We start from the raw sequence: 23,035 nt of genomic DNA, 5'->3' as shown, positions 1-23,035 counted from the left end.
CAAAGGAAACCTTTTTTGCTCTACTTTGCTTAGAAAGAGGTTTCTTTATGCAATGGAAGTTGACAGCGGGTTTCCTGATGAGGTAGATATACTCAAGAACTGAAGACAACTGAGAAATGTAGTGACAAAACCCACTGAATCCTCAGGGCTAGCTGACAGTTGATAAATACCTGGAAATGCTCTGCATTGCCCTTATTACATTTATTAATATTAATATATGCTAAAGGAGCACCAGCTACACTAACTACAGGTACAGTTGAACATTTGTGCAGTTTTGGTAAACAGTGGAAGCAGTGACATTAAACATATGCAGGAATCCCCATAGTTATAAATATTTACAAACATTTATTTTGGCAAGAGCCCCTAACTCAGATGTTCCTAGCTGCACTCTTAATACACTGTGCATGTTTGTCACACGCTACGCTCCTCAAACTGGTAGCTGAACGAGTCTGAAGGCAGCGGTTTTCCCCTTGGTGTATCCCTTTGTATTTCTCAAATATTTAAATTTCAGTACAGTCAAGGGAAAAAACACTGCTGCAGCTACATGCAATTAACACGTGGAGTCGGCGTCGATTCATTTGCCAGCAAGAGAGATCTAATGTGTTATGAGCTACGTAAGCACCATCTCCCTAGGCAATTAATAAGCCTTATCAGAGCCACCTGGCTGTCTCTTGGTATGCCATGAATTGCAGTTAGAGACGTGCTTATGAATTCCTAACTCGGGCACTTTCCAAAAGACCCAATTGTGCCCACTCCAGTGCAGCTCTGAAACATTTTGCCTTTAGATATCACACTGAGATCGTCAAGAGAAGGTTAAATGCTGGACCAAGCCCACAACCTGTGGGTATCAGCTTGGCAGAAGTTCATTGTACGGTGCGAGAGGAGGGTAAGACCATGCCGCAGTTGACCACACACAGGTCTGAATGCTCGCTGCCTTTTAGAATTATCTCAAGTGCATTAACTCTAGCAGAAGCTCATATTTTTCTAAAGTTTTGGGTTATTTTATGCATGAGACAACTTTTTGTATGTTGGCAGATTTTGTGCTTCTCCTTTTAGTTGATGGTGAGTTCTCCTGCTGCTTTTGGGTCTTTTCACAAAACGTCAACAGAAAAAATAAATTAAACAGGAAAATTTAATTGTAAACTCTCCAAAAGGTAAAATTGGGGCACAGTCTAGCATCAAGCAAGCTTTAAAACTTATGGTTGTCAAGCAAAGAAGGACCTTTTTGAACAGAAATTTGTGCTTTAGTTTGGCTCTCTTGCTCTAATATAACAATATAGGTAACAGCACCAGGTTAGACATTTGAAAAAACTGTACTGAAAGGCTTGTCGAAGATTGGAACAGCCTGCCCAGGGAAGTGGCTGAATCACCGTCCCTGGATGTATTTAAAAGCCGTCTAAGTGTAGTGCTCAAGGTTACAGTGGAGTAGTGGCCCTGGTTGGGTGGTGGTTGGACTTGGTAATCTTGAAGGTCTTTACCAGCCATGGTGTGGTGATTTTGTGAAACCTGGATGTGATCTCTGCAGTGGGATCACCTGAGCTGGTAAAGGCACTGCATCAGCAGCGCCCCTGCATTTTGCTGAGCCTGCACCCCATATCCTTCTGTCAAACACTGCCTGCTTCTCAGACATCTCAGCTCAGACGGAGCGCTGAATGGCTGTTACTCAGTTCTTTGCTGAGGCTACAGCAGACACCATCAAAGTGATTTCGTTTTACTTTTTGTGGATACAATTGGAGAGGTTGCTTCATTCTTTTTTTTCTTGTTTTTATTTTTCCAATTTTGAAAAGATCCCAAAACTGTATTAAGAATAGGCTTTGTGGAAACTGAGGTCAAAATCAGCAGAAACAATGCATCTCTAATGAAACTTCTATAAGCCATCTAGCTACAAATTGATCTTTTCATTTACATTTCACTACAGATGTCAATGAAAGCACAGTTCCTTCTAAAGCATCCTAATGTATGTAAACCATTGCAGGAAGCATAGCTTGCAAAGCTTGGGAGACTGCAGATGGAGAGAAAAGGCTCCTGATTTCATAAAAATAACAAAACCTGTTTTAACATATTGTGCATTAAATATTGTTCATTTGCATACTTTCTATGGCTAGGTTATAAAAGCCCACCATGTGGTGGACTTGTTGGAAGTCTGAAAAGATACTCTTTCTCCAAATGGAGATGTGTTAGTGGAAGCTGCTGCTTAATTATAAAACAAAAATAGCTAGTTTTCTCTAGAGCTTTTTTCATGTTGGTGGTTTTTTTTTTTCCTTTTGTAGGTTTTTAGAGTCTGGATTTTTTGTTTACATAAAATTCAATAGAATTAGGGAGGGAAACATAGGTGCAATCACCGTAAATTTTACTAACTGGGCTTCGATGTGTTACAACAGTCTGCCTGCTTGTAACTGGCAGCAGCAGGGACTCTTCCATCAAGAGTTTCCAGCAGATAGCCAGGCAGATTGTAAAGTACCTCTTAACGTTATTTTTTTGCCTCTTTATATAGAATGTTATAATTTTATGTGTATCATCTATAGTCTATCTGTGGCTGAAGCATTGGCTAGTACAAATGTATGATGCCACACAGTAAAATAAGAAATGGCTGTCAAAAGTGTAAAAAGAAAAATGAGCAAAAGGAGAAGGAAAAATCAGTGTACATGAGGTGGGTGTCTTGCATATGCACATGCTGTCAGGGTTTGGAGAAGGATGGAACAAGACACGGTCTGAGAGAGAGCAGGTTCCCTGTCTTCATAGCCATGGCTTTCCTTAATCCCCTTTCAGATACAGGATTTTGTGAACCTGGAGCAGTGGGTGGTATCTGAGCACAGGCACCCATTAAGTTGAGCCTCGGAGAAGTCTCATCTGTCACCAGAGTGCTAAGGGTTTTGAAGGTTAAGGTTGCCAGCTTAAAATCAATCTGCTAGTTTATAAGCTGCCAACGTAAAGACTGCGGGGTGGGCGTAAGGCCGGCAGGGCGACGGGGAGCCGGCGTGCTCCTGCCTTCAGAGGAGTTCACAAGAGAACTGGAGCAGCCCCAGTAGCTGGCTTTAGCACGTATCTTACTGGAGAGGAAGCAAATAAAATTGGGAGGTAGTAAATCTTAGTTTGAGTGTTTTTCTATTGTATAAGAGAAAACAGTTTTCAGTGGAACTCGAAGGAGAAGCCTTGTGCCACAGGAAGCACCTTTTGCAAGCCCCATGGAGATCTATTGATACCTAGCCAAGCTGCAAGCTACTGAGACTTGTCATTTGTCATCTGCCTGGCTTGCTTCTGGCCAGCTGTCAAAATGCATGGTGTCCTCTGAGCACTGACAGGTACTACCCTAGGGCCCAACGGATCGAACCCCTGCCTCAAGCCTTGGGGAGACCATCCTCCTTGGACTCAAAAAGTCTGCTCTGGGCTGGGAAGATCCATCCCAAATTTGCCAGGAGAATGGTGTGTCCACGCACATCTTACAGGTGCCAAGATTTGAAGGCCTAAGGATGGATTTGCACAGTGGACAGGGGCGGGAGCCTTTGGTGCTTCAAGTCTTGAGCATCCCATTTGTTGAAAGCTTTGCAAATCCTGACCTTAATTAGACAACCTGTCTCTCAATTCTGCCTGTGGATGTCTGTGACTAGAGAGGGCTGGGGTAAATCCTTCATTGAGAGATTGTTGGAAATTTTTCTTACACAAATCAATTCTTTTATAATTAGGCTCAGAAATGAGTGGTGATTATGCCAAAAAAGGCAACTGGTGCTTTTGCATTTAGCTTGAGGGGTAATGTTTGCATGACAGACAGGAAGTGATCAGCCTTAAATGAAGTTAAAAAGATATAGCTGCCCCAGTCCATAGGAACTCCTCTACATACACAGAGAGAGAGAGAGAGAGGACTGTTGGAGAAATAGGAGTGCAAAGTCATGTAATGAAGGATTTCTTTAAAAAAATCATTATGTGTAAGGGAACCAAACCGGTCTTGCAAAGCTCGTGTTGATGATGTAATGTTTTGGTGTTGACCTGGTGAGCTCAACGATATTCCTTCAGCAGAGGGTTTGTACATGGTGAACATATCTGTAATAAAAATGCCCTAATGGCATTTTACTTAGATGATGAAGAGAAGATTAAAATCCAGGGACCCAGTTGCACCCTTTGTCAGCAGCCAAGTGGTTGAGGAAAGACCTATTTGAGTGGAAGGCTTTTGTCACTTTCTTAAATTAGATGCTTTCTGAACAATATGCTTGCAAACAGACCGTGCCCTGAAGCCTGGAGCATATAGTGCTTACGTTTTAATGCAAGAGCTGTCCTGAACTGGAAATGGGGCTACCTGAATTGAGTTGTGGTGCAGGAGCCTCTAAACAAAGAAAAGGCCATTTTTCCTGTTTCCATGAATTTGGCAATGTTATTGTCACCTGATAGCACCTCCTGGTTTAGCTCTGGGAAGCCTGATAATGTTAATTTGCTTTTTTTTTCCTTTGTCCTTTCTCTGCAGCAGCAGCAGGAGATGCTGGCAATGAAGCATCAGCAGGAGCTGTTGGAGCACCAAAGGAAGTTGGAGCAGCACCGACAGGAGCAGGAGCTGGAGAAACAGCACCGAGAGCAGAAACTTCAGCAGTTAAAAAACAAAGAGAAAGGAAAAGAGAGTAAGTAGCAAAAACTCACTTGTTTCAGTGATGACAGGTAGGTCAGATGAATGGAAGCCATAAAGCACTTTTATAAAGAGGGAGAAACCTGCATGATGGCCTTTCTTCAGAGCTTGGCTGCACAGGGAGCTTATGTAAATGGTTAAGATGTATTGAGGGTAAAAGGGAAATGTATTTCTATGCTGTATCTTCATTTTTGTCTTCCTAAATGCCATTTTAGCGTTTTTCAAAGGGAAACGTATCGTCTCTTTACTTGATTTAACATTTTTTGAAGTATTTTTGGCAGCATTCCTAATGGAGTCAGAATATTAAGCCCATAAAATGCACCAGATGCACACTGCATTTCTTTTTCTTTTACTTTTCTTAATTTCACTCTTTTAAGATGTAGCCGAGTTCTCAGTTTTTAGCTTTAAAGTGTTTTCATTCAGCAAGTACTTCTTTCATGAGGTTACAGATTGTGGTTGGCTTTCCCACGTGTCATTATGTACTTCATGAGACTCAGTGAAATGATTACGGCCTCACAATATCCCTTATCAAAGACACTTTGGTTGCTTGTTCAGTTTTCTTTTAGCAGTGAATGGGAGGAAAAATACCTCACCAAGTTGTGCTATCAACTCATTAGGTCTTCATTTCAAATGAAATAAAGATGACTGTGATAGAGGAAACAGAGAAGGGTGATGGGTACCAGGAGATGGGATGCTCTCTGGGCACCAGAAACAAAATAAAGCTCGAAGAATTTTTCTTGTAGAAAAGGACAAAGGTCTAGGAGACTAAAACAAGAATGCTCTGAAAGTTGAATTCCTCACTCCCTGCACATGCTTCTTGAAACAGCAGACTTCAAGTTGTTGCAGCCAAAATGAGGGAGCCCACTGGCCTTCCCCAATGTCTTCACAAAGCAGTTCATAGGGGTCCAACGTGTGTGTGTGTTTAGTTTAGATTTCATTCATTTTAAACATTAGAAAGACCCAAGGCTTAGAATCTACTTAAGTGAAGCAGTTTAACATTCAGGAGTGAGTAAAAGTGGTGGCAATGAAGGTTTGCTACTCCACTGCCCAGCTGGCTGCCATGTGTGATACTTTTTGTTGCCCGCTAGCTGCTTTGTTTGTGTTGTTTTTCTAGTGAATTACATAGGTGTAGAGGAAGAAGAAACCAACATAATTTGGGGATGTTAAATTGAAGATCCTGTTCCCATGGCTACAGTTTTATTTTTAAATTACTTCCTTATTTAAGAAGTACTATGGTGTATAATCATTATAGCATCTCAGCCCTTAAGAATACTTATTTTTCTCACATCAGAAAATTTTGCTAAGCTAAAATTATCCTGATCCGAAATATGAAGAGTAATAAATGTAGAGTGTCGTTTATTCTCCCTGCTTCCTCAACCACTGTTCCATCACTGTAAGCCAACATAGATTGTTTTGTACATTTTAGAAGGCAAATCACAAATCATTTTAGATTAATGTAATACCAGCTCCTTGTCTTCTCATCTCAGGAACCTTAACCTGTCCCTCATGAACTGATACCTGCTCTTATAAAGCTTTTAATCAAAAGGATGACTTCCGCCAAAGAAAGGAAAACGTACGTGAAAGTAAAGATGCTTTTTGCTCAGGATAAGGAGTGAGAGTTGGTTGTCCTGTTTTTCACCATCTAAGGACTGAACCTAGAATCAGTATATTTCTGTTTTCAGACTCTTCTGGACATGGACATTTAATGTCTTGCTGTTCTTACAGCCTTGGACAGTGGCTTATCTTGGGCTTCCCCACTGTTCACAGTGTCTCCCCCAGCCTGGGTTGCTGCATGCGGTCTTGCCCTCTGGTTCCTTCTCTCATACTTCTTTCACTTTGCTGTGCCTTTTCCTTCTGCTAGGGCTGAGCGTCTTGCATCCTGCCTGTGGACTTATTCCATATGGATGGGCTTTTGATGTCTGACTTCTGCTCATGTCCTCTTTGCTTAAACGTGTTCAGAATGTATACTATCACATATGTGACAGGTTGTCCCTTTTTGCCTTTGGAGTCCTCCTTAACAACTTGATATTGCACAGTGCTTATGCTTCTAACACTGTGACTAGGTCCAAAATAGCCCAGTGTAGTATATTAAAAGTGAGTTAGATCTTTTTTTTTTCCCTTTTGGTCTTTCAACTCAAGGGTCAAGGGCTGAGTAATGATCAGAAGGTCTTCCATGACAGCTTGGTCCATGACTCTGGCATTGCCCAGGGAAAGGGAAATCTGCACGGTTTTATCTTCTTAAGCATATACGGGGCCTTTCAGCTTCTAATTAAAGAGGAAGACATGTCAGGAGAGCTTTTGTAAATCTCAGGATCCAAAAATGTTTAGCTTGAGGTCTTCCAAGTAATGTCAGATTTATCGAGAACTGACAGGACACAGCCACGTTTGATTATTTTAAAGATGCTATTGGATTAAAGATGACACTTTTTGGAGAGAGAAGGCCTTGAAGCATGAATTTGTCACCTATTCTGGTCTAGCCATGTGGCTTGCTACACTAAAATGAATTTATCTCCCAAGTTCCTCAGTTGAACTTCTAGTTGGGCTACATGCCAAAACTATATTTGTAGAACTAGTGAGAAAGGACTACAGAAAGGTGAATTTTCAAGCTTTTGAGTGCAGCTTTCGTAGTTGAACAATACTACATCTTCAGGCAGTGCTTTATAGAAATACTGCAGCTTTCTTCTCTTTAGGAGATACAAAATACTGTTTCCTCAGTCTGTCCAGTGACACCAGGGTGTTGAGTAGGATCCAGGAGACAAGAGATCACCCTGTTGTGTTTTAAGTTTTTATTCCCAGTATAGTAGACAGTTTTCCTGGCCTTTTCATTTCCTTGTAGCCCAGATATTTTCCTTTGGAATTCTTGCTTTACGCCACGGTATAGATGAACCATCATTTTCCACATGTTCTGCTTGCCAAGCTTTCTATGCATGACTCCATCAGGAGCTCTGCCTGCGAATCTGTTCTGTCAACCAAATGATGATTTTAATCCTTCATCACAGTATAACAGACTGGTCTCTATTGTGGAGGAAATGATGATTAGAAATTACACAGCTGACATTTTAACTCTGCGCTGACTTTCTTTTTTAAATGTTAGATTTTCTATTTGGAGAAATAGATTGCACACTTGTAAATGAGTTGGAGTATTATGTAGGTCTTATTGTACACAGATAGTTTTGAACAAAGAGGTCCCTATTTAGAAGAGTTTTCCAGACAAAATCTACATATGAGAGATTCTTCTCATTCCCCTTCTGCTTGCAGATGTGACATTTAAAAACTTGAGTCTAGACAAGACCCTTTTTCTTAAATACCTTTGATAAAAAGAAAGCTGGAATACCTAGTACAAGTGCTTTCTTCTAAGTGTACTTCTGTGCAAGTGTAAAATTCTTTTCCAGAAATCTTTTATAGTGAAATGATAAATCTCTGATTAAATCTCTGTTTTCAAACATAAGTTGTGATTTTATGCAAAGCTGAAGTCAAGAAAAAAAGTAAAAGGAGAACTGCTTGCTGGAGGCGCTTTGTTCTTTTCTCTTTGAAAGAGACATTCTTTTAGACTGGAAATCAAAGATTTAATTCTGAACTTTTATAGAAATTTAAATTCTTTAAAGTGTGTGAATTGATGAAATAACCTTTGTTATTTTTGACATCTCAGGTGCAGTGGCAAGCACAGAAGTAAAGATGAAATTGCAAGAATTTGTCTTAAATAAGAAGAAGGCATTGGCACACCGGAATCTCAACCACTGCATATCCAGTGACCCTCGCTTCTGGTATGGGTAAGTGGTGCTGTGCTTATCGCTACGATTCAGCCGGTGCCACCTTTTTTCACAGTTGCTGGAGATGTGGGGAATAGACCTAATGTATTTACAGGATGAACCAGGAAAGTGACAGAACCCTGGTTTGACTTCGCTGTGGATTTCTCAGAGAATTTCGGTGTGAGTGGTTTTCATATCTTCTGTGATGGGCACAGTAATTTTGTGAGGTCTTTGCTGTTTTCTTTAAACCACAGTTATTCAAATTTGCAAGTTCTGCCATCAAGACCAACCTTTGTAAGTTCTATAGCTTTTCACCCAGCATTTCATCCTGCCTAGTCTTAGGAAACTTGAACTTCAGTAAAATGGGGAAATTGCTTTTTATGTTTAGTGAATTGCAACTCAGGATAGTTGAGCTAGCGTTGAATTTTTAAAGCCTTAATGTTCGCTGTTCATCCTCATCTCTCAAAGTTGGAAGTTTTATTTACTTAACTCTTCTGTAAACTGCTTGGAAGCATGAAGTTCATTCTGTCTGCACTTCTAATCACAACCTCCCCAGTACCTGTTTCCACATGAGATTTTTCAACTGTTGATCTTCAAGAAAGCCCAAATGTCATTAAGAAAGCAACAGCTGATGTTACAATGACGTGGGAGCAAAGAGTGACTTCTTTGATTGGTTCAAATGCACTTAAATCGCAAATATAAATGATGGCATTATTAGCAAGGTACAAGTTTCAGTTCCAGAAAATCAGCTCTTCATTGTTTAAAAGAAAAGTCAGAAAATTGGAGATTATTTGAAAACTTCCACTACTATAACATTTTGAATGCCTGCATTTAAAAAAGAGTGGTTTGGATGTTATCCTCAGTGACCATAAAATTAATGACAAAAGTCAAGGAAATTTACAGTGAAATTTGTGTTCAAGCTGAGTGTCTGACAGTATTTTAAGTGTTAAGAAACTAACATGTATACAGGGATAATGAGGTCATAGCCAGCAGATGTTTCCAAACTCCAACAACTAAGCTGAAATGAAATTTGAAAGATATCCCAGCTGTGAGCCAGTACAGAATTGCTGAAGTGTTGGCAGAAAATTCAAACATTATTCCAGTAGGGTGAGATTGAGCAGTTTTACTACATCTCTGAAAGTCTAATCTAAGACTTGAAAATTGTATGGTTATGGTACTGGTTTAAGTAGTGAAATGTTGATAGTTTATGCAAAGATAATATTGAAGACCCACTTCACTGGTATAGGATAGTAGAAGAAACAAACTGAATTTCAGTCAAAACAACATGATTTTTTGTTTTTTAAGCTAACTGGTTGTCCACTGTTGTTAATTGAGACTCACCAAGAAATTTGGGGATTTTGTTAAAGGCAGTTGACTCTGAGCCCCTGTGTTCTCCATTTTTTTTTCCCTGGTTGTTTAAAGTCTGTTAATGCAAAAGTGCTAGAAAGTAAAATAGAATCAAGGGTAATAAGTGTTCTCTTTCAGACACTTTGATCCTTAGCCCTAGAGAAACCTGCCATAGAATTGCCATCATGGGTGACTTTAGAAAAGAGAAAAATAAATGTGGGAGTGATCTGAATTCTTTATATTTTTTTACAGTTTTCAATTAATTGCTTTTTAACTGGGAATCCAGCATTCAAAGATGAATCGGGTTGTAGCAATGTTTAAGTTACAAGGGCAGGGGTGATGCAGGAAGTTATTTAGTCAAGTTATGTTTAGGATTTCAGTATGTTCTCCTCCTTGTTCTAAGGTAATGCAGAGAACTTTCTGAGCATCAATAGATTGCATAGGTTCATTGTGTTAATATGAACATCTCTTTCCTGTGCTGCTTCAGGAATGCCAACGGGTAGAGACAACATAGAAACTGTTGCACAAGGGACCACCCTTTTTTCAGAATTTAACATGCTCACCATCCCTTCATCTTCCTTCCATCTGTTTTGTGGTGGGAATAGAATTGGTATTCTGGTTTCTACCACAAGATGTGAAGAGAGAGCCTCAGAGGCTTCATAAATCTTTCTTAGGCTGTCTTGGTGATTAGTTGCAGGCAGGCATGAGCTTGGTCTGCTCAGCCTTGGAGGAAGGCAGATGGCAGCAGGGCTGTGTGACTGTAGCATCTCATCTTGCAGTGGAGGATTTTTAAGTGCACCCTTCAGTTGTTAAGGCAGAAGTTGAAGATTTTTCATTTCCATTCTATTTTAAAAATATTTATTTTTAGAAAAGAGAAAAACCTTTAAATCAGTTGCATATTGGTATTTGTTTATATGGCATCTCATAGGTTACCAGTTCAGTTACAGAGATATTTATGCACACACATACTTGTAGTGTGATTCAATTGGGTGGTGTTTGGATTTAACACACGCAAATGAGGCTTGCAGAAGATAAACTTGATGCTCCTACTGTGAGCAGGCAAGCCAATTAAGTGGTAACAGATGCTGAAATAGTCTTTTAAGTGACACGCCTGCTTTTAAGCACTTCCTCTGGTCTTATTAAGGTTTGTGAATTCCTTTTTGAAAAAACTGAAAGCATTACTTGGAAAAAGCAAATCTCCTTAGGGTATTCAGCACCACAACCATTCTACGTCAGTGGCTGTGGCATGAAATATGTCCCGCTGACATGTGAAATAGCTGTCATTTACCCAGCCCTTTGGGCCAGGCTTTGGCTGCCTGGTGAGATGTCCAGATGCTTTTGCCTTCAGTATCTTGTGTCTGAACTTCATTCAACACTGTCAGTTGCTGGTGCAACGTTGAGTGCTTACAGCTAGTGAATATTTTCTAATTGATCTAATTGATGTTAAAGGACATTCTCACACATGCAAATCAGCTCTTGAGGTGAAAAGGGATTAGGTTTGGAGGTTCTGCAGAGTGTAGTTGTGTTCCAAAGGATCTACTAAACGAAAGCAAGGAACCTGGTAATGCTCAGTAATGTTCCTTGGTGGCTTTAACGTGAGGTCTCCATCTTCAGCTCTGTGGTGTTAAAGCTACTTTGTAAACTCTATTTAAGATCTGTATATAATTGTTTAAAATAGCTTTGTAGACTATAATTTTCAGATTGCATTGATGATAGACAACAACAGAAGAGGTTCTTCTGAGTTTCACAATCAGACTGTCCCTCCTGTGGATTCTGAACTCGCTGTACAGCCCTGCCTCCAGGAAGTTTTTAATCTTCAAGATGCTCAATAGAAGTAAGAGTGACGTGGCAGGAACACAGACAGAGCACCTCACAGGCTTAGCAAAGAGGGATATTATTTTCCTAGGAAGTTCTTGGAAGAAGCCACTTGACTTGGTGATAGCAGTCATGAGAGGGAGTTTAATACTGAGTATTTGCATGGTGAGGAGGTGGAGAGATATAATTACACAGTAAATTATTCCAGTGTACATAGATGTCTACAGTCTCTGTACACAAAGCATTCTAGCACGGATACCTATGTTGTAATATGTATTCAGTTTACATTGGGGGAATAGGTTTGAAGTATCACACATGCTTTGCTGTGCACATGGCTTTTGAAGGACCTCACAGCTCAAAAGAGCATGGGATGTGTTATATGAAGGTATGTGCTTTCAGGAATGCCTGCAAGCTCGATTTAGTGTACAATTCCATCTCTTTCAAGACCTCTGAAATTCTTGAATGGGCATGCAGACCAGTGGATTTTGCTCGAAGCTGTGTAGGGTGTTGGATCCCAGGCCTCCAGCCATATAATGTATTCCTGTTTGCAGAGTTAAATATCTGTCATTCAGCAACCTCGAAGCACATCTAAACAGGCCCTTTGAGTTCCTCATGCATTCCCCAACAGAGTGATGAAAATAGCTTCAATGTACATGATTGTGCAGCTTAAGTCGTGACAAAAAGGGAAAAAAACAAGGAGAAAGAGAAGTCTATTGCTTGTATAGGCAAGAGAAAAAAATGTCATTGTGTGCCACGATGGCTTTGAGAGCCTTGGCTTGCAGCGTCCAGGCTTCCTGTTTGTGAAACATCATACTGTGCTGCTTTCTCACAGTATGAGCAGATCTGGGAGGAGAAAGCAGCTCCTGTTTTCAGGAGGGATTGAAATATTTTTCAGTTTGGTGCTGTTTTGATTTCAGGTGATGATGAAACCATACATGTATGTGGGCATTTATTGGTGAGAATGTAAAAGAGTACACGACGTGTGCAAATGCTAATGAAAAATGCAACTGTGTAAGACCCCAAGAAATTATTCTGCCTCTGTGGACAGAAAAGTTTAGAATATAAAGCTGGGGGAGGATTAGGAAACCACAGTGAATCACAGTTTGGTAAGAACTGTGGTATAGAAAACGAAGATGCAGAAAAAGAGGTTTTCTGTAACCAAACCATGTAGCAAACCTGATACATTTTCCTAATGTTTCATTAGCCCTTTATTTTTTGTGTAACTTGTTGTGTAATTGATGCTGTGTATCTCACCAACAACCTATTTCTGGTGTGAGCTCTGAAGACATACTGCTCAAGGAACTGGATGAATTGCTGTAATTTTCAACTGGAAATGGCTCGTGTTGGTTCCGTAAAGACCCATTTGTAGGAGAATATTTTTAACCAAGGGCTTCAAGAATGCCAGATTATTAGGCACTGTAAAATTTCAAAGATAACTACTTCTGACAAAGTGCTCTCTTTCTATTGTTTCATATTCTTCAGTATTTTGAAGAAGTAATCCAAGCTTTAAATTCTGTTTATTTAAAATCAAAATGTGAGATTGTTTGATAGCCGTATGGTTAAATCAGTTATTCTGTTGATGTAGCTGCTCTGCTAACACGCACAGTCTGGAGACTCCCTGAAGTCTGTAGTGATGAGGGTTGGTAGAGCTCCTGAGAAACAGCAAAACCTGGGCACAAGTCATTAAGTAGGAAAGATGCAGCCAACAAACTGGTAGGAGGCTTAGAAAACTCATTCATTATTTAATATTCTTAGCAAACAGACTGTAATTTACTTCAAGCAGCCTGCTCAAACAAAGCTATAAATTATCAGCTTTGAGAAGCTAATCTGGAAAGGTGTTGAGTACTTTGGCCCCATCTCTGCTGTGTCCTTGGATTGTGAGTCAGTAGAGCAAAAAGGCAGAAGACCACCTATGAAGCGTGGCTGCTGTCAGCCAGTTTAAACGCGTGGCATCTCATGTGCATGTCCTTCAGGGTTTTGTTTTATCCCTAGACTCTGCATGCTATGTCTGGGTTTTATTTAGTGAAGGGAAATTGTTCATTCGTGCTGTGGTTGAGGGCAGTAACAGCAGCCATGCTTGGCTTCATGAATATGACTTAGCAAAACCCATGCCCAAGTACAGGCTAAAAATGATACTCATGATTAAATACCTTCATGACTTAGCTCTAGCTCGTGCTCAACAGGGTAGTTCTAATACTGAAAATCAAGCATATGTTTGGTTACCTGCCTGTATATTAGACTTCAGTGTCTTTTCTGTATGAGCACCTAGAAAGAGAAAGTTAGTACCAAGATCTTTTCCTTGGCACTGTTCCCTACTGTCTAAGATAACACCCTAATAACTGAAGGTGAAGCTTCAGTTGTTGGCTCGGTGTGTCATTCGAGCAAAACTTCTCACTTTTCTTTTTCTTTCCTTCTGTGCAGGAAGACACAGCACAGCTCTCTGGACCAGAGCTCCCCACCCCAAAGTGGCGTATCTGGCACCTACAATCACCCTGTACTGGGGATGTATGATTCCAAAGATGACTTCCCACTCAGAAAAACAGGTAGCGCTTGCATTGGTTTTCTGTGTTGCCTGCTGTCTTTGCTCTAATGCTTGGGCCTCATATTTTAATTTTTTTTTTATATTACAAAAAAAAATGTATTTTATGGGCTGATTTATTTAATAGCACCCACTCCATGTTGCTTGTCCTTCATCTGTGCAATGTTAGGAAGAGGCTGGAGTTGCTTTGGGGGTGTGAGGACTTGGAAAGCTGCAGGCAGGAGCACTGTGTTGTGTGTCAGAGTTTGTGAGGTGTTTTCACAGACTCAAAGCTAATATAAAGGTCTGGGTGTTTGAAGTCAAAGTATGTTTTTTGTGAGTGATAAAAGTACTGAGAAAAGTTCATTTCTTCTGGGATTTGCATTTTATATACAAGTTTATACTTAAAATAAATAAAAATGTTTCTGCCAGTCAAAGCATTGGGACTTCCTGCAAGGGTTTTGGTTCACACCTAGACAGTTATTTCTCAGTTAGGTTTTTCTCTGCATGGTTGCTAAGCAGGTCAGTTATTTCTCAACTATATATTATGTAAACCAGGTTGTTTTGGTTGGCTGTGGTTCTCAGCTCTGTATCACATACCTAAACAAGCACAGCCTCAGCTTCTAACCTGGCCAGCTCATGGTCCTCAACTGCTTCCTTTGGGGGACAGCTGAGCTTCCATGAGCTCGTCCCAGTCTGGGGAGCAATGCTACTTGCATGGATGCTGCAGACAGTCCTGTGTGATAGAAACTGCTTCAGAACAGGGAAAAAAACTTTTCTGAACAGATGGCAGCAGAGGTATGAGGAAAACAAAGGCATGATCTTCTGCAGGTGGCACCAGCTATTTCTCAGGTATGCTTTGTGGATCTTCAAACATGGAAGGATGAGCACCAGTAGTCAAAAAGTGTATTGTCTTTGGAATAAGGAAAGAGGATGGTGTGTAACCAAATCTTCCTGTGGATTTATTACAGTTTTTGCTCAAATCAGCTGCCCTAAATCAGTTCCTAAGAGTTGGCAGCCCCTCCTTTCCCTTTAGGGAGGGATGTAGGTATTCTCATGGCAATTCTCCTAACAGAATTAGAGCAGGTCCTAGGTACATTGAATGGTTTTAACACAATTCTTACTTTTGTAAATTTGGGGGGTTTATTCTTTTGCCATCTGATGGGGAAAAAAATACACTCTCACAGTGCTGCCTTATGCCTCCTGCCTCCCAGTTCTGCACATTGAAAGGCTCTTTGGGGAACTTCTCATTCTGGACCATGGCACCTGGCCTACTGGATGGATTCGTGGACAAATTCCCATCTGCTGTGCAGTAAACTGTCTTCCTCCTCCTGTGCATGATGGTTTGGGTGACAAGGGCCAAACATTTCAGCTGCACAAGAAATCAATCAAAAATGGGCAAGCCCTTTACAGGATACGTTTGTTTGTTGTTTTTTTGCCCCCTGGGCTCACTCTGTACCTTTGATGGTGTAGTTTTGATTGTGTTTTATCTAGGTAACTCCAAAAGCAGAGTTTAGAAAACTGGATTTGCTGATCCTCTAATTTCCTCTAATCTCTGCTTCTACATAGGTGAAAGACCATACACCCCATTATGTGTGGTAGATTCTGCTGTGTCGTCAGTGCCTGAGACAGCTGAAGTGATGGTGTCTGGGCTTCAGGGTTTTGCCTTTTGTAGGGAGGGTGAACACTACTGGAGGACTTCCTTCAAAGGAGACTTTGTTCAGCTCTAAAGCTGTTGAAGCACAAAGATGTGCTTGGTGTACACATCTGCCTGGGAGGAGAAACTTAAGCTTGGGCTGCTAGCAGCTGTTGCTGCTGTTTGCTTCTCCTCCGCTGAAGGCTTTCAGGCTCCTCTGGGAAGTGACAGCATTTCCATACAGGAAAACCTCACTTGGCACCGTGCCTATCACTTAGGGCCTGTGAACAGCATGATTCCAAGAGGGTTTTAGCTCTTTGCTATACCTTGTGAAACCAGGTGATCCATTTCTGGGGTGTTTGCATCCCCACAGTGTAAACAGGCTTTGACATGCTCCAAAACCTCCCTTGCTCATCACTTCAGGGAACCCTACTTGTCAGATTGGGTTTGAGGATCAGTCACCCTTCTTGTTCCCAGGATTACAGAAAGGAATTTCTTCAGGAAAGCATCTGCACATCTCAGCCCTTTGCTGTTTCCCAGACTGAGCTCTGAATAAGACTCTGGCTGAATAAAAGCTCTGTCAGACAGAGTGAATTAAGGTTGATAAATGTATCTAATCACATTATTAAAAATGGAAGCACCAAAATCATTGTTGTTTTAGAACAGGAAGATGTTGAGCTGGTTTTGTTTTTCCAGAAAGCTGATGCTTGTTCTTTCTGGTCACCAGCATTAATCTCTTGGGGACCGGTCTGTGATACAAACGAGTTCACTTGCAAGGTTCAGAGAAAAAAAAAAAAATGTTTTCTTTTATTTTCCTTTCAATGCAGCAGCACTTCAGTCTCTGGCACAGCAATATCCTGCAGAAACCCATTGCCAAGAATGTTAAGTTGCTTGGAAAAGAAAGGCTTCTGAACAGTCTGGTGTAAACAAAAGGCAAGAAAGGCTGGAGTCCATCCTAAATAAAGTTCTTTATTACAAGTGAGCTTTTCAAATTTTTGGCACCAGGGAAAACTCTGCCTTTTGTTTGTAATTTAAAACCACCATATCATGTAGTCCACTTTTATTAAATTTGATTAAATATTTGCAAATAACTCAAATAACAGAGTCCATCACAATACAGTTCTGATTACCAGGGCTGGAATCTGACCAACATCATTGTTAGGAATAGGGTGACTTACAGGGCTACAGGAAGGCAGTTTGAGTGATCTTTTCTTCTAAGGTGCATTTTCAGAGCTGGCAGTGTCCTTCACACTGAGAAATTTTAGGGAAGAATAAATATATCATTGCACTGGATTTTAAGAATACTTTCTTTACTCTTATTTCAGGCATCATGATGTCACAGGTTATCCCTCTGCGCACACTGGAGATATCTTGCTAGTCTGAAACCCAACTGTGAATGCTGTGAGAGGGACTGGGTGACCTGGCCGTGCTCCTTTTGGTAGAAGGAAATGTGTGTGTGAATGATGTTTTAAGAGTGCTTGAAAATGTTCAGCATGGGAAACAGTCAGTGCCTGCAGCACACTCCTAATGTGTTCTGTCCCCTGAAATCCTACCCCCTCTGATTTGTTTTACTAAATTATGTTCCACTTTCTTGGCCATTTGGTTTCTGCATGAAATTGTTTTCCTGTCAGGCTACTGCCATTGCTAATTGCTTGAATCCTGTTCTTAGTGTGGCTGGGGATGCATTTCACCAATTTGCCCCTATATAACCACTTTGGGGCTCTTCCTTTTTTTGAGTGAACTGAGAACAGTTTGGTTGGTGCTGCTCAGTTTTTGCTGTTAAGTAAATGGATTAGCATGGGGATTTCTATTTCCCCTTTTGTGTAGTTTCCTTTATGCTTAGCGTATGCATTTGGTTGACAGCTGTTGAGAGGGGAAAATATAAGTGATCAGCCCCAGATCAGGGCTGATATCTTCCAAATTTAATGTCTTCTAGTGCTGTACTGGAACCCTCTCAGAAAATTCTCTAGAGAATCCTTTCAGAGAGATTTTAGTGTCTGGTTTGGGGCAGTCTTTTGTAGTCTATTCTGATAACCCCAGGAGTTGTTTGTCAACAGCTTTCTTAGAGCTGCTGAAGTTACTTTTAGCCTAGCTTGTCAGTTTTGCATTTCTAAGGAATAAGGTGTCCTAATTTTCTCTCCAGGAACAAGGTGGTTCATGATGTTCCCTGCTTTCTGGAAATTGAGCAGGGGCCATATTAAAACATACTCCTAATTAGAAAGCTGACCCAACCACCATTATTGAGATTTGTAGAAAGGAGATTACTGAACTTTTTAGCATACTTTTCCTCTTGTTTACACAGGGAGCATTGTTTGATTTGGGTTTTTTTTTTGATGTCTTGTGCATGACTGGGCCATATCCTGTCAGATACTAGCTTTCCTACTTACTCCTGCATAGGGGTAGGATAAGGATTCCTTGTGTTTTTGAGACTTGACAGGATTTCTAACAAAAGTCACAGCATTTCAATTAGTTGTTCTTGAAATCAGGGGAAGTTTTGCCAAGCTCAGCACCTGCTAGAGTTGCCTGGCCAACACGCATCCAGCTTGTTGGAATGCCTAAACTGGAAATATTTCCCTGAATCTATATTTAAACTTGACCTGGAAGTGAGAAAACCTGCTCATTTCTTTTGTAAAAGGGGTCTCCAAAGTCCTAAGTGTAAAAATGGCCACATCTGTAGCTCCCATGCAGATTGTGAAGCAGGCTCAAGTCTCCTTTGTGGTTTTGCTCCTGCTATTGAATAAAGCAAACCTTTCCTAAGGCAGCTGCTTTCCTTTGGCTTTCCTCATGCCCATGGGGAAGAGATACATGGCTCAAGTCTCCTTTGTGGTTTTGCTCCTGCTATTGAATAAAGCAAACCTTTCCCAAGGCAGCTGCTTTTCTTTGGCTTTCCTCATGCCCATGGGGAAGAGATACGTGACTTTGCTGCCACTTAATTCCCCTGCCCTGGGCTGACTTCTGGTCTTTAAACCTTTCTCCTGACAGATCTGTCAAGAGAGGTGGGATTCTTGACAAAGCTGATGTTATCAAACATGCACTATTGTTTTTGTGCTTCTTAACCCTCTGGTTTGCCAGAGTGCTGTGGTTCACTGTGCGCAAGAAAACCTCTTGCATCCACCAAGAGCAATGGTGGCTGGGTTTTGGTGTCTTTGGCTTGGTTCCTAGGGTGCTTGGCCCACGGTTGCTTTAGCCAGGGTCAGTGTTTTCTGAAGCATCACTGAGACCCTGGGTCCTGGCTTTTCCTTTACCTCCAGTATCACAGCTGGCTGCACTGGGGAGGTAAAGATCAGGAGAATGTTGATGGGCATGAAGATTTTAAGGAGGCAAAGGATTCCTGTGGTCTCAAATATGTTTTCACTGTGGAGCTGTGGGATGGCATCTCGGAGTGTGAGTTTCCACTACTTGCAAAGCTAGACTGAATCAAATGCCAGACTGGCAGCTTACAAAGACATCTTTGGCAAATCCATGTCTCTGAATTTCCTGCCTAGGTAGTAAAGGAGCGTGTGTGTGGTATGTACTTGGGGAGAAATGACAAGTAGGTGTCACAGACTCCTCTTTCAGCTCCTTTTCTCTGGGGACCAGGGATGAACAAGTATCCTACCTGAAAACCTCCCGTCTCAGCAATGCCTCTTGCCTGCTGCACAAGTCATGAAGACGGAGGAGTACTGTTTATAGATCAGGTATTGTGTTTTAGGGCTAGTGATAGAGGGAAAAACAGTTGACCTTGAAAGCCCACACAGTTAAGAACTCAAAGAAAAGGTCTAAGGGGAAGGTTTTACCTCAGCATTGTCAGCCTATGGCTTATGCACCCCCTTGCTCCAGTGACTTCCTTTAAGGAATGGAGGAATGCAACAAAAAGGAGACCTTTCCTTGTACTTACCTGTAGTGTAAACAAGCAGAACCTGGTCCATCTACCACTTGGAGGGCTGTCCTGGCCAGTGATTTTCCTGAATTTCACCACCATTTGGGACCTACTGACAAATACATCTCCTGTGCTGATGGTCCGGGCAATCACTATTGCTTCCAGCCCACCAACCACCTTTGAAAAATAGAAAAGGTCAGTGTTGTTCTTCTGGCCAATTCAAACATGAGCAGGTTGAGAACAATGACTTCATCCAAGTCCCACCTTGCACTTAGAGTCATAGAATCATTTTGTTTGGAAAAGACCTTTTCAAACATCGAGTCCAATCATTAAGCCAGCAATGCCAAATCCACCACTGAACTATGTCCCTCATCAGTACATCTACACATCTTCTAAATCCCTTCAGGGATGACAACTCAACCACTTCCCTGGGTGATGGTGAGATTGTACCTAGGCTGCAGGGTCCTGATCACTTGCCCCCATCCAGAGCTGGCCATGAAACAGATGGCTGGCGCTTCCCTACCTGCACATCCTAGTAGGCTTCACAAATCAGGGCTTGTGCAGAATGTAAGCTCACTGGCTCACCGTGGGAAGCCCAAGGACAGGCACTTCTCTCCTGCTTGCTAATCATCTTTTTCCATCTAAAACAGAGGTACCTGAGAAAGGAAAGCATCCAGCATACTGTGTTGTTGTTCTGCAGTACTGCAGAAACACAGAGTTGTTTGAATATTACTTGCAGCTAAGCAGGTGAAGTTGTTCTGAACTTCTTGCATTTAAAGAAAGAAAAGGGCAAATGAAAGGATTTGTCAATAATTAAAATGCTGCATTTTCAGGAAAGGCACAATACCTCTCTGAGTTGGTTCTGATTATTGGAATCTTTTAAGTGGTTTGTTTTATGACAAAGATTGTTTAGCAGAAAATAGAGTAGGCTGAAATCCCAGTGTAGTGTGGGAGTATAATTCAGAGAAAATCTTTGAGCTTTGTATGGCATGGAGTGTCACTCAAGTTCGAAAGCATCTTTGCTTTCCCACCCACGCTGTCCTTCCAGCTGACGTGGTCGGAGGTCTGCCTTTCCTGGGCGGCTCACTGTGTCTCAGGGACCCACGCACTGCCTTGGGGTGTGCTCTGCTGAGAGGAGGCACTGACCTGCATGAGAAATCCCTATTGTTATAAATACCCTTTTCTGCTCCAAGTCAGTCTCTCTAATCCAAAAATAGCTTATTAAAGACAAAAGTCACTTTATTCCTGTGATGCTGCAGAATAGCTCTTCAGACTAGCCCGTTTGACAGAACACAGTCTTTTGGTTTAATCTGACCTTAGGGAGCAGGGACTCCAGGAGGCCTAGGATCTAGCCCTCAGTCATTCAGTGAACCCACCCTTCTCCTTCTTGGTACTCTCAGCTCTATCTCTGCTACCCAGAGAGTGCCAATAGTGTGCACAGCTTCACCTCTGTATGTGCATGCATACATACATACAGAGATATATATACACGCACATACATACATATATATACATATATATATATATATACACACACCCCCAGATTTGTTCTGGCCAGAGCTGAGACACTCAGCTTCTGGACCACTGCATCTATGAGAAAGATGAATCAAGTCTGAGCTAGGACAGGATGATGGATACATGCCTGTCCTATATGGGATAGCTTTTTAACCACAAGCACCACATGAATGGCATCCAGAGCAGTAGCTTGGAGTGATAACTCCCAAACTGAAATGCAACAGTCAAGCTCTAAGAAAACTATGTGTCTCTAGAGGCATGTCCTTCTGGCTTCTTGGTCCATCATTTCCCTCCTGGCCCTCAGTGGTTTGCAACCATGTGTGACAGTGTGAGACTGATTTATGTGGTTTATGTTGCTTTGTTAACTTGGAAGAGCATCCAGGGCAGGAGGAGGCTGAAGTAGGGCAGGTCACTCCTTCCCAAAGGAACAGCACAGTGTCAGGCAGGGGGAGGAGAGATGCTTGCGGGACAGAACAAGGAGAAAGGGAAAAAGGCAAACTGCCCAGAGCTGGCAGGGCAAGGCATGGGATCAGTCATCATAGCCATGACAAGAAGGTTTCTAGGTACAGAACAGATGTGGTAGGTCCATGGGACTGACAGAGAGCAGAGAGGACACCAGCACATATGTTTTTAACCCCCTTTGGACTTCTATATACTACTAAATTACATTTCAGTGAAATACAGCAGAATTCTTGAGAGCCTGTAGGGTTTTTTTGGGAGAAGCTCACTTTAATGTAAGGAGATTGTCCTTAAAAATTGTGGCACTGTGGGTCACTTGCTGGAGTCTCCCTGGTTTTGTAGCTACTGCATGTCCTCATGTTCAGCAGCCAGAGCTCCCTCTGACACAAGCACTGCAGCTTTTTGGTTACTGTACAGAAATTGCCTGGTTTTTTTCTCCTACCTTCTGCAGAGCTCAGTGCTGTTTCAAACATTTTGTTGGAGAAAATTGCTTGGAGGATCTCATTCTCTCCTTTTTAGTCCTTATCCCCTTCCTCACGTCTCTTATCTTTCCTCTCAAATAATACTTTGAACTGTGCAGAGCTGCTGTCTTTATTTAGACTTTGGAAAGGGAAAGACAGACAAGATGTGACATTTCCATGTGTTTATTTTTCTAGTCCAGTTTTGGCTACGCACAGCGGAAACCTTTGCGGTGCTCTGTCACGCTGCAATTTCGCGTGGTTTTGTAGTCAGACAAGCAAATAATAGCCAAGCTGTACAGAGGGTCAGCGTTGTGTGCTCTGTTTAATGGGTGTTAAAACCTTCTTTCTACTGCTGAGATGCTGCGACTACTAAACTCCAGCATGAAAAGTGCTGGCCTGTAGTAAGTTTTCATTTCAGAGACACAGTACTTCCCTAATATAGCCCTTCCACAGAGCTCTTGCATAGCACTTGAGGCAACACAGAGATAGGACAAAAGGAGGAAAATCCAGCAACTATCTTTATCTAGCACTTCCTGCTTAGGTACCTTTGTTCCTAGATATATTATTACAGGTGAAGGTGATGCCACCCAAGATGGTACCAAGATCACAAAAATGTAGTTTGTTTCTGCAGAAGAACTGCCTCTTGGTTTTATTCTTGTTTTTCTTTTTAGTTTGGCAATTTTCTGCTGACACTGTTGTCCTGTGGTACTTGTTTCCACTAGGTACAGTTGTGAGGGACCGTATTGTTCTTGTTCCCTGTCCATGCTGATGCCTACAAATATTGACAATCAAGAACATCACTCTCACTTGAGCTTCAGAGAAGTAATAGTGAAATTATTTTCTAGTTTTTTGCTTGACCATAGGTGAACTTTGACATGTCCATCTTTACCAATTTGTCCTTACTAGATAGGTCATGATCACTCCTTTAGGAGAGAAGACTGCACCGTGTATGTGGAGGAGCAGTAATGAATGTCTGGGATAGAGCCAGACAGGGGGCAAAGAAGCCACAGAATGAGGAGCAAATGCTCAGCTGCAGAACATGTGGTTTCTCCTGCGTAAGCAAA

General features: G+C 41.5%; 1 protein-coding gene across 1 annotated transcript in view; it reads left to right on the top strand.

Annotated features, from left to right (window-relative positions):
• HDAC4 (histone deacetylase 4) overlaps nt 1-23,035 on the top strand; it is a 193,990-nt gene that overhangs the window by 91,868 nt on the left and 79,087 nt on the right. The window contains exons 4-6 of the mRNA XM_054381416.1: nt 4,457-4,607; nt 8,262-8,382; nt 13,945-14,066. Of these exons, the coding sequence (XP_054237391.1) occupies nt 4,457-4,607; nt 8,262-8,382; nt 13,945-14,066 (394 nt within the window). The remainder of the gene's footprint in view (nt 1-4,456; nt 4,608-8,261; nt 8,383-13,944; nt 14,067-23,035) is intronic.

Source organism: Indicator indicator, chromosome 5 (genome assembly GCF_027791375.1).
Source record: "Indicator indicator isolate 239-I01 chromosome 5, UM_Iind_1.1, whole genome shotgun sequence".
In the NCBI taxonomy this organism is placed as follows: domain Eukaryota; kingdom Metazoa; phylum Chordata; class Aves; order Piciformes; family Indicatoridae; genus Indicator; species Indicator indicator.
Note: the sequence above shows the minus strand (reverse complement) of the source record. Positions and strands in the feature narration are given on the sequence as shown.